This window comes from Scomber japonicus, chromosome 15, assembly GCF_027409825.1.
Source record: "Scomber japonicus isolate fScoJap1 chromosome 15, fScoJap1.pri, whole genome shotgun sequence".
Lineage (NCBI taxonomy): Eukaryota > Metazoa > Chordata > Actinopteri > Scombriformes > Scombridae > Scomber > Scomber japonicus.
Genome location: NC_070592.1, coordinates 30,138,114 through 30,150,495, shown reverse-complemented (window position 1 = coordinate 30,150,495; position 12,382 = coordinate 30,138,114). Strand labels below are relative to the sequence as shown.

General features: G+C 39.7%; 1 protein-coding gene across 1 annotated transcript; it reads left to right on the top strand.

Moving 5' to 3' along the window:
• The first annotated feature begins 9,559 nt into the window (after positions 1-9,559).
• On the top strand, positions 9,560-11,093 carry tnfa (tumor necrosis factor a (TNF superfamily, member 2)). Its single transcript, XM_053335013.1, has 4 exons — positions 9,560-9,733; positions 9,861-9,891; positions 10,246-10,302; positions 10,621-11,093. Exons 1-4 carry the CDS (start codon positions 9,560-9,562, stop codon positions 11,091-11,093), a joined length of 735 nt encoding a protein of 244 aa, XP_053190988.1.
• Positions 11,094-12,382: the final 1,289 nt, after the last annotated feature.

Here is a 12,382-nt window from a genome sequence, read left to right as displayed (position 1 = left end):
GTTTGTATAGGTTATGTAAATACTCAGATGACATAAAGACTGGCTTTTTGATTTTATTTGAAAGTAAATGGCATAGAGACTGAGGAAACAGTGAGAGAGAGAGAGAGGAGCATGACCTGCAGCATATGTAGCATATGTGGTAACCAATTGGCTATGATGGCGCTTCACAGTCGTTAATTACTTGATCTACCAAGAAGGGAAGATTTAGTTTTCCCCATGCTGTCCTCAAATAACCTCCCCTACCTTCACTGAATCATCGATCTGAAACCCACACTACCATTTCCCCTTGGTCTGTCTGACTTTGAATGATTTGCATGAATGATGCACTGTTCCTTGCCCCTAACACTGAGGGTGTGTGTGACAATAAACTACTAAGATTAATAACCAATAAGATGTAATGTAATTGGCCATATTTTTAGCACATATACTTCCTGTATACGAGGAGGGCAACAAAATTGGAAGTGTGTTAGACTGTAGATAAAAAAGTGCCGCTCATGTATAGATAGATAGATTGAAAAAAGAAAAGGCCAGGTTTCAGAAAGGAAGTTAGCCAACGTGTGCAATGCACAATGTCACTACACACAGGAAAACCAAATTCTAAGAAGGTTCAGAGTATGACCTATATGTATGCACATAATTCCCCCCTACAGAGGCCTTTACAACATTGTCTGTATTATTCCCACTGCTACAAAATTACAAGACTATGAAATAAAAGTTAATAGATAGATAGATAGATAGATAGATAGATAGATAGATAGATAGATAGATAGATAGATAGATATATAGATAGATAGATATATAGATAGATAGATATAGTATTATAGTGCAATATCAAAGTTTAAAGTGACTGAATTTAGTCAAGGTTGTTTAACCAGTAAACATTGTGATTATTGAGGTAGAACAGTGAGGTACCGGACAGTGGCACAGAGGGTGGAGATTAAACAGAGATGTCTATCTCTTTTCCTTTTAATGCCAGATTATACAGTTGTACAGCCCTGGGGGTATAGTCTGGATACATGAATTACTCTGTCTGTAAGTTTTGCATGACAGTGAGTGTAGTATTGTATTGGCTAATCATTATGGCAATGGCAATGTAGGCAATGTAGTTTATATATTCTTTTAGAATGAATGCTCAACTGGACACTGAAAGTTTGTATACTTTTATTTTTTAACACTACTTAAACAATAACTAACTTTTAAAACTACTTTAAAACGTGTTTGTTTTATCCAATTAATGTCAAAGATGGGAGAAACAAAAGACAGAGCTCACACAAACCAGTGAAGTACATTGGTCAGTGTAAGATTTTTTACTTGTACTCATTTACACCTCACATTAATTTCATATTCTGTGTGTTGCCGTATTGGCTGGAGGCCAAGCTGGCCCATTGCAATTTGGGGTTAAGTATCTTGCCCAAGGACACATTGACATGTGGACTGGAGGAGCTGGGAATGGTACTGCCACCCTTTTTTGATTAGTGGACAGTCCATGACTAGAGAACTTGGTTAATAACAAGAACCCCTGGGATTCAGATCAGGAAAGCAGCTTATTTCAATCATTTCCCTTTAATTTACTTCATTTATGCCCATTGATCCAAGATGAGTGTACTGAACTGCTGCTTTGTGCAAAGACACAGACAACAGTCTGAACCTTCTCTTACCATGAACAACAGCAACAGAGTCTGACTGTTCCCTATAGATTCAGGCTGTAATATGTAAATGTAAATGTAATTTCATAATGAGGCATGCATCCACACCATAGACCCCTGATCATTCAAATCTGGCTGCCTGTTGTGCCTTATGATATTTCATTGTCCTTAGATTCAGATTTAAGAGGAGCTAAATCAAACTTAGTGAGCCAGTTTCCCTAAAAATATGACATGTTACAATATTACTAATGTAATAAAGTTGTAGTCATGTGAAAACAGCCACAATCTCTCTGCCCTCTCTTAGATGTAGGAGTTTTTGCTCTAACATCTGTCTCAACTTGAGCTGATGATCTACCAGAGACAACCCACACTTCATTCCACTACAACTGTAGGGAAAATATCAAGTCTTTTTGTAGATGAAATAAATTTGTTTCTTGTGTCAGCTTTAGAAATGAGAACAGGAAGATGTAACATGAGGGGGATTTTTCTCAATAAAATTAGATATGAAAAAGTTATAAATGTGTGAAATTGAGACCACAACCACACAATGGACAATTTCTGAGGAAATACATTTTTTCAAATCTTTTCTGCTTTGATGCTGAGGGGGAGTATAACTTAAGTAGGAGGAATACAACCCTCCAATTTTGGAAGAGCAGGTTTAGTCATTCTCACTATATGAGATATCAAGTGATACTTAACAGGATCATAAAAGTGTTTGTAGTCAACGCTGTAATTTCCCTCTTCCCTCTTGTTTTTTCTTGTTTATATTGGTTGCTTTTCTGAACTGCAATGCCTTCATGGTAATCAAATTCATTGTCATGGTGACCATGTGATGATTTCCCCAGAACTGTTGTCAGTACTATATGGGAAATGTCTCTTGTATTCTCTTGTATAGAAGTCCCATGTGAAGCTACCTTGCCCTCAGGTTGAACTATACTCAGAGAATCCAGTTATTGCAGTACAAAATTAGATTAGATTATTTCAGTGAGATGGCAAACTGACTCACTTCATTTTGTTCATTAGATTTTCTTCTTTTGGAAATAACATTAGTGTAATTGAAGGCCTACAGATGCCATAACACAGCTGTCAGCAGACATTTTAGAGGTTTGTGATCAACATTGGCCAACTGAGTTTCTACAATAAATGTGTAACTGCGAGTATACAAAATATTTTGTGCTGCTTTCAGGTAACTCTTAAATAGTATTTGAATTGTATGCTTTTTAATTAGCAAATTGAGCATCTGATGAACTAACTTTCAGTATCTTGTGAACACACCCAATTTGCAGTGTAGAAAACCTACATTATCTAGTAGAGGATAGTGTGAATGGAAAGTGTCCGCATGATAACATGTATCAGCTGTTACAGAGCTCATCCCATGACCTGATTGGGAATTTCAGCAATATTACTACTGCAAATGTTCTGCCAAGGTCACATGGTATGTTTTAGCTGTTAAGACTGCACACAATTTGGACTTCCGGTTGAGCATGTGAGTGAGCAAGACGCAGGTGGAGAGGGCTCCCGGGTGTTGCTACCAAATTTTCATATTTAATACTTTTCACACGTAGTTACACTCCCGTATTATTATTTTTGAGGTTTTATAACATTTTTATTTTTTGCTGGAATGGAGAAGCAACGTCGGAACAGGATTACTACCGCAGCTATGCCTACTACTGCTAAGAACTCTGACCATGCTAACGTGTCTGCTAGTGCCGATGGCGCCTCCCCTGTTAAGCTACCTGTGGACTTGGACAATCTTCGTGCTGCTTTAATGTCTGATCTAACCTCTGCCATTACTGATCAACTTAAACGGGCGATCGACGCGGCTCTTGCACCCATTGCTGCTGCGATTGAGGGATTTACAGCGAGGATTGATTCTCAAGACCGCCGTATTGTTGATTTAGAGCAACACCTCTCCTCTTACAGTGACCGGGTTGTGTCGCTAGAAAGGGCGGTCGAGCATCTTTCCACGGCTAACAAGCAGCTAACGGACAAAATGGAAGACCTAGAATCCCGCTCCCGCCGCTGCAATCTTCGAGTAGTTGGCATACCTGAGGGGGCAGAAGGCGCTGATCCAGTGGCATACATGTCCAATTTTTTCGCAGATGTTCTTGGGGCAGATGTATTCCAATCACCTCCGCTTCTGGACCGTGCTCATCGCATTGGCCCTAAACCATCGAACCCCAACGCCGGAGGGCTAAAGCCGAGGGTCTTTATCGTTCGGTTCCACTATTATCAGGACAAGGAGCGAGCCTGGCGCTGGGGGATTGTCAACAAGAAGCAGCTCACTCATGACGGTCGGAACATTTACATCTTCCCGGACTTCAACGCCAGCGTCGCTAAGAAGAGGGCTGCATTCACCAATATGAGGCGTTGTCTGAAGGAGAAAGGAGTGCAGTTCTCCCTGCGTTTTCCTGCCCAACTTCGCATCGACCATGGCGACGAAAAACTCCACTTCAATTCGCCCATGGATGCACAGAGCTGGTTTGACAGTAAATTTCCTTCAGGGTGAACTAGCCTAAGGTTTGGGCCTTCTAAATATGTGACCAAGTATATTGTTTACTTCAAGTGCACTTATGGTTTAGCCATCGATGTTATTTAGCTTACTTATTAATTGCACTAAGTTGCTGGCAAGCTGGAGCTCATTAGCAGCCATTAGCAGCTAGTAGCTAGCGCCATTACAGATTCATATTTTTTGGTAACGTTAGCCTGCAAGCTAGCTTCTGGAGCTAATTACCCTGTACATGTTTTTGTTTGTTTTTCTTGACTATGGCGTGAGATTTGCGGTTGGGTCATTTATAGGTGTTTTGAAATGCACTTGACAAATTTTACTTGCCCCCAACTAAACTGAGTTTGCAGTGTGTTTAGAGAATGAGAATTCCAAGCTAAATTTATGCTGTGTTCTATGTTTAGCCAATGCGTTACCGACCTGCTTTTCGCAGGGCTGTTTTGATATAATAATTTAGTTAAAATACGGGACTGTGTGTATTTTCACCGGGGAGCCTCTCTGTTCAGAAGAGGAGACTTGTTTGTTTAGATGCATCGGAATCAGTTTACGAGTTTTCCCGCGATCTCTCTCGATTGGGGATGGAGATTTAGGGACTGGGGGAGGGGAGGGAGGGGGGGATACTTGTGTGAGTATGTGACTTTGTGTCATTTTGTGTATGTGTTTATTTCTTTATTTATGTGTTTTGATTTAATTTGGTTAACGTTACAGTTGTTTGATCATATGGTGGTTGCTCTAACATTACCTCTCCTAGCTGAGGTTCTTTGGCTTCTGTTAGGTGTAAGCATATGTGCTGTATTTCCAGCCTACTTCTCATACCCATTTTGCTTTTTTATTTACTCTGATTTAAGGTATGGGTGATCATGTTAAAAATGATCTATCCTTGAGATTCTTGAGCTGGAATGTGAAAGGGATGAATAGGCCTGTGAAGAGATCTAGAGTGTTTTCTCACTTAAAACAATTGAGGGTAGATATAGCTTTTCTTCAGGAGACTCACCTGCGTGTTAAGGACCAACTTAGAGTAAAACCCCCTTGGGCTCAGTTTTATTTTCATTCTAATTTTGACTCCAGGGCCAGAGGTGTTGCCATTTTAATCCACAAAAATGTACAATTTTCTCAAACTAAGGTTATAGTTGATACAAATGGTAGATATTTAATCATAGTGGGCTCTATCAACCACACATCTGTTATTTTGGTGAATGTATATGCCCCTAATTTTGATAATTTGGAATTTGCTAATAACCTTTTAATGCAGATTCCAAACCTAAACACCCATTTATTAATATTTGGTGGAGACTTAAACTGTGTTGTCAACCCTGTGCTGGACCGATCCAGTGCTCGAACCAGTGTTCCATCGGCTATGTCCAAGGCCTTTTGTGAATTCATGTCGCAGCATAAATATAGTGACCCTTGGAGAATTAATAATCCTCTAACAAGGGAATACTCGTTCTTTTCTCATGTCCACCATACATTTTCTCGCATAGACTACTTCTTTGTTGATGGCTCTCTACTCCCAAAGGTTACAAACACAAAGTATTTACCTATTGTTATTTCAGATCATGCTCCCTTGCTTCTTGATATTAACTTGAATTCCCACCATGCGAACCGACCCCCTGGAGACTGAACTCTTTACTTTTATCTGACCCCTCTTTCTGTGAGAGAATTTCTACATCCATTGACACTTTTCTTGCGATAAACAAAACTCCGGACACATCTTACTCTCTACTCTGGGATACCCTCAAAGCTTACCTTAGAGGATACATTATATCACATACGTCACACCAAAATAAAATTAGGAGAGCTAAACAGACAGACCTTTCCAATGCCATTCTTGACATTGATCGTCAGTATGCACTGAACCCATCTCCTGAGCTTTATAAACAGCGCCTTGACCTTCAGGCGGAGTTTGACCTCCTGTCAACAGGGGTATCAGAGAGGTTATTGCTGAAGTCCCGTGGTTCTTACTATGAATATGGCGATAAGGCCAGTCGCCTTCTAGCACATCAGCTAAAGCGCCAGGCAGCAGGGCGCACTATTCCACAGATAAAAAATCTGTCCGGTACAGTAACTATCGACCCTGTTGAGATAAACACTGCTTTTAAGTCTTACTATTCTTCTCTTTACTCTTCTGAGTTCCCACCTGACTCTGATAACATGATCCATTTTCTTAATAACTTGGATATCCCTAATATAGATTCCACTCTAGCTGATCAACTTGATGGCCCTATAACTTTGGATGAGGTTGTGTGTTCTATCATGTCATTGCAATCAGGCAAAGCCCCTGGTCCAGATGGCTTCCCTCCTGAATTCTTTAAGAAATTTCATATTCAGTTGGCCCCGTTACTTCTTTCGGTGTTTAAGGAATCTCTAGAGAAAGGTTCACTCCCCCCCACTCTAAGACAGGCTTCAATTTCTCTTCTGTTAAAGGACGGGAAAGACCCTGATCTATGTGGCTCTTATAGGCCCCTGAGTCTCCTCAATGCTGATGTTAAGGTCTTAGCTAAGCTGCTAGCTACCCGCATTGAAAATGTCCTTCCCTGTATAATATCTGAAGAGCAGACTGGTTTCATAAAAGGCAGACATTCATTTTTCAATATTAGAACCCTGTTTAATATTATCTATTCCAAAGACACGTGTGAACTCCCTGAAGTAGTCATCTCCCTGGATGCTGAAAAGGCGTTTGACAGAGTTGAGTGGGAATACCTTTTCACTGTTCTGAGGAAGTTTGGTTTTGGGGAGACACTAATATCCTGGATACGCCTCCTGTACACCTCGCCCCTCGCCTCTGTCAACACCAATAATACAAGGTCTGAATATTTCAACTTATTTCGTGGTACCCGTCAGGGTTGTCCACTTTCTCCCTTGCTTTTCGCCATTGCTATAGAACCCCTCTCCATAGCTGTCAGGAGGTCAACCTCATTCTTGGGGATAACCCGCAGGGGCGTTGAACACAGGCTTGCGTTGTATGCGGATGATTTACTTTTATACATTACTGATCCTCTTTCTCAACTACCCAACATTCTGTCGTTATTACAAAACTTTGGCTCCTTTTCTGGATATAAGCTCAATCTACAAAAGAGTGAATGTCTCCCCATAAACTCAAAGGCTCTCTTGCTTTCTCTGTCTGATCTACCATTTAGACTGAATACCTGTAGCATCAAGTACTTGGGAGTAACTGTTACTCGTACACTGTCTGCTTTATTAGATGCCAATTTTACCCCCCTACTCAGCTACATAAGGTCTGCTTTTCAGAGATGGTGTAATCTGCCCCTGTCAATGCTCGGCAAAATTAATGCAGTTAAGATGAACATTCTTCCAAAATTTCTATATCTTTTTCAATGTATCCCTCTATTTTTGCCAAAATCATATTTTAAATCTATTGATCAAGCGGTCATTTCCTTCATATGGAGTGGAAAGACTCCTAGGATTAGGAAGTCCCTCTTGCAGCAGTGCTCACTTAGTGGAGGACTGTCTTTGCCAAATTTTATGTATTATTACTGGGCAGCAAATATCCATAAACTTCTGTTTTGGGTACGTAACCCCCAACCCCAGTGGTGCCAACTTGAGTTAATGTCATGTGTGTCATCCTCTCTCCCGGCTCTTCTCTTCTCATCACTTCCGACATCTCCCTCTCGTTACACAGACAACCAAATTGTCTGTAACTCCTTGAAAATTTGGTATCAATTCAGGCGCCATTTTAAGTCATACTCCCCCTCGACTCTTATGCCAATAACCCGCAACCATCTTTTTCCACCTTCTTTTCTAGACGCTGCATTTCAGCTGTGGGAGAGAAATGGTGTACAGACGCTCAATGACTTATACATAGGCGGAGTTTTAGGTAGCTTCACAGACCTATCTGCTTCACATGACTTGCCTAAGGCACATTTATTTAGATACTTTCAAATTAGACACTGTGTCTTAAAAACGTTTCCTAACTTCCCCACTCTACCCTCTAAGCAGCCATGGGAAGACCTCTTTAAACTCCAACCCAATCAGAGGTCACTTGTTTCCCACATTTATCGGGCTCTTCTGTCTTTTAACACAGAGCAGTGCTCAAAAAGTGCTGCTGCCTGGGAGCAGGAGCTGGGTGTGGAATTTGAGGAAGATTTTTGAGATTCTTCACAGCTCTGACTTGATCCCTGACTAACTCTCCCACACAAACTCCTGTCTGTTAATAGGCATGAAACATCCACACTCATTCTTACTCATCTAAGTTGTTACTGCTAGTTATGATTGATCTGTGGAAATGATCTAATCCAATTTTAGTCAGATGTGGAATATAACTCTTGACTTCCGATATAATGTAAATATCTATTTATGTTTAATTTATTATTTAATTTTCATTTACATTTGAGTGTTATGGACTGAAGTGCAAGTTGTCCCTTTTATATTGTAATCATTATTTTCTACAATCACCACATGATAATTATGAGAATTATGGTTGAGGATTTCCATGGTGGCCTTTAAAATGCTCATAAATAAACTTCAGTGTCATTCCCCATCACTTTCTCTCTACATTTTCTGACATCTCTTTACTATCAGCTCTGTAATAAAAGCATTAAATCTCCAAAAAAGAAACTCAAGAACTCCTGCTCATGAAAAAAAAGAAGACCTACAATTTCATGAAAGCTGGACAAACTCTGCTGGTGTTTGGTTGAAAGCTCCTGAAAAGCAACTAAATGTGTTTTATCGTAAGATTGTTTTGTCAGCTATGAAAATGATTTACACCAATACATTGAACCAAGGCCCTGCTTTACCATCTGTCTATTTTACACACAAGGAAAGTGACATAATGTAATGTAGATAGTTGAAGTTACTTTTTACTCCAGGCTATAGTACACAACAGACGTTAATCACAACTTAGTGTGATTACATTTTGGCAATGCTGGTGAATACAGCTTGATGAACAACTGAATGATGTATCTGTAGCTTATGACTTTGCATTTAACCTTGTTTCAATATATTGGCCAGCACGCCACAACATATATAGACACTCATTTGATGTGGATCAGAAATTGAAAATTGTGGACTAGGTGTGTTTTGTAATTTGTTTTGTTTATTGTCTTTAGTTTTTGAGTGTTTAGATATGCAGGTGTAGGGTAGAATGTGAGATATTCATCTTTCACAGTGTGTATTAGAGTGTGAGTGTAGTGTTTGTGTGCGCACATACTGAGGTTTCTACATACACATACATTCCGTCTGTAGGAGTGTGCTGGTTTTGGGTTCTCTCTTCCGCATCAAATCTCCATTCACTCACAATGCTGAGTCACTGGACTTCCCCCCCCCCCGAGGATGGGTTAGGGTTAGGATATTTAAAAGCTGCTTGCAGCAGCAGTAGAGGATAAGAATCACTCTCAATAAGGTTGCTAAGACTGTAATTTAAAGTGACAGAAGGAACTCATTCAGAACAATGAAAGGTGAATACAAGATATCGCTGGATGCTGCTGTTGACACAGAAACCAGGAAACAAACAATGCAGAGTGTTAACCCCTGCTCAAAGCTAACCAGAGTCCTGCTAGCGTTCATATTCTGCCTCACTGCTGTGGCTGCTACTGCTGTCCTCATTCTCAACCAGCACACCAAGGTGGGACATCAGATTTGGAATAGTCTCTGAATTATATAAGGGCCCATATGCATTTCAGAGTGAGTGGCCTTTCTTACCTGAATCCAGCTGTTCTAACAATGTATTTCTCTTTCTCTTCTTGAAACAGGGGTCAAGACAGATAGATGAAGACAATTCTGGTGAGAACTCTTCCCTTAATTCTCTCAAATGTTCAAGACTGTACTTTTTCTATTAATGGCTTTGTACCTAATAGCTGATCATTTGTGCTGAAATGTAATCTTAATATTAATATTTAAAATGCATTAGACCTTAAATCAGTTATTGAACTTAGACCATAGAGCAAGTGAATGAATACTTCAAGTTAACAAAGAAAAGAACATCTCAGTAGATGTACCTGACTGTGCCTCTGCAGCTAATGTCCAACCAACAGATAAAACTTACTCTAGTCTTATTCTGATATTAATTGCACCAGAAGAAGTCACATCAAGAAATGTAGCCCATTTTCTAAATCTCTATCTTCTTTCCTTTTACAGATATTCATCACACACTAAGGCATCTTTCCAAAGTAAGAGCCGCCATTCATCTAGAAGGTAAAGACACAAAATATATCTGCATTGAAGTATATATGACTGAATCAATATGGTTCACATTTAAACTGATGAGAAGCTCACAGTTCTTCAAGGTAGTTGTCCTGGATATTTTAGTAGGGTTAGGGTTTATGGTCCTTGAAGAAGTTCTAGGACTTCCTGTAGAGGTCCTTTTGAGGAAGATCTTTGGGTTCTTGAAGAAGTTCCAGGGATTTTGAAAAAGGTTTCAAGGCTTACTGAAGTAATTCTAGGGGTCGCTTGACTCAATGTGACAGAAATTCAAGATAATCTCCTTTACCATCTCTTTCTACTCTTTAACAGGTGAATACAACCCTGACTACAATGAGAAGACTGCAGTGGAATGGAAAACTCAGGTGGATCAGTCCCACTCTCAAGGAGGGCTGGAACTTGAAAACAATGAGATTGTGATCCCTCAAGATGGCCTTTACTTTGTGTACAGTCAGGCATCTTTCCGGGTCAGTTGTAGCAGCGATGATGCCAACTCACAGTCCATGGTCCATCTGAGCCACTCTGTGAGGCGCTCGTCCCGCTCCTATGGGAATAATGATGCCACAACGCCTTACAAGACCATCCTGCACTCTGTCCGCACTGCCTGCCAAAAGACAGTCAGCAGTGATTCAGATGGAGAGGGGAGCTGGTACTCTGCTGTGTACATGGGAGCTGTGTTCAGCCTGAACGAACAGGACAGGTTAAAGACAGTGACAGAGGAGAAGATCTTGCTCGATCTAGAGGACGAGCCAGGGAAGACATTCTTTGGTGTGTTTGCCTTGTAAACAGAGATGGTAAAAGTACTCACATTATGTACTTAAGTACAAGGACAGATACTTGTGTAAAAAAAGAAGTGGAAGTACTAATTACATTCATTTACTCAAGTAAAAGTAGGAAAGTACAGGCTCTGAAATGTACTTAAGTACAAAAGTAAAAAATGAATTTTTCTGTCAATGATACATAAAAAAAAGTCTAGTTTTGCTGTAGGCCAAATTTATATATATATATATATATATATATAAACATTAAAGCTGTCGGCGTTACTGCGTTAATCATGGTCAGATTAAGGGCCAAGCATTAGGGGGCTCTGACAGGATAGACAAACCAAAGAAGTGGGGGCAGGCCTTAGTGGGCTTCTTTGCCCACTAAGGCAAAGAAAAATAAATACTCAAGTAAAGTACAGATAGATGGTAAATGGTAAATGGACTGTACTTATATAGCGCCTTTCTAGTCTTTACGACCACTCAAAGCACTTTACATTACATGTTATTCACCCATTCACACACATTCATACACTGATGGCAGGAGCTACCACACAGGATGCCAACCTGCTCATCGGCAGCAATATATATATCTAGTAATATCTTTAAATACCTCTCTATACTGTAACATATTAGGTGCTTTCAGGTTCACATCGTTGATACAACCTTGTTTTAAAGGTTACAAGGTTCCATCCAAACCTGATCAGAAACCTCTATAATATAATGTATTTATTACTTACTTACTTTTAGTATTTATTACTTTTAATGTATTGTTTTTTATTATTAATTTATTAATGTAAACATTTTGTATTTATATTAATGTATTTTATAAATTATTTATTATATTATTTATTTTTGTAAACAAATATGTGATTTCTTTTTATAAAGAAAGCCTTCAAAATGGTCTGCGTGCAAGAGTTGTGTTGAAGTATTTAAGACTACAATGTGAAATAAATAATAAATTGATAATATCAAGAATGGAAGAAACTGTCAACTAGTGCTGGTGGGGGAGGGAGGAAGTTGCGGTGTGTAATGAATGCATGTGGTTAACAACTGCATGGTACCAGTGTTCTATGCCCTCTTTTACTGTGTGTTGTGTGTACTATGGTGTCAGTCTGGGGTGGGGGGGGGGGGTTGCGATCGGTGCTGGTCTGGGTGGGGGTGCAATCGGTCTAATAAGCGGCAACTCAGAGCTATAAAGACGCTTTGCTCTCACAAGCGTATGGAGTTTATTCCCTATCTTAATTCAAGAGCATATTAAATGGATTTGAGAGCACTATTTATTGATTTCATGCTCAGATTTTGTGATATTT

Bases quoted from the DNA above. Each gene is read 5' to 3' on its own strand.
- tnfa (XM_053335013.1), top strand. From the start codon at position 9,560: ATGAAAGGTGAATACAAGATATCGCTGGATGCTGCTGTTGACACAGAA. The intron at 9,734-9,860 runs GTGGGACATCAG...TTCTTGAAACAG, and splicing joins TTCTCAACCAGCACACCAAG to GGGTCAAGACAGATAGATGA. The intron at 10,303-10,620 runs GTAAAGACACAA...ACTCTTTAACAG, and splicing joins AGCCGCCATTCATCTAGAAG to GTGAATACAACCCTGACTAC.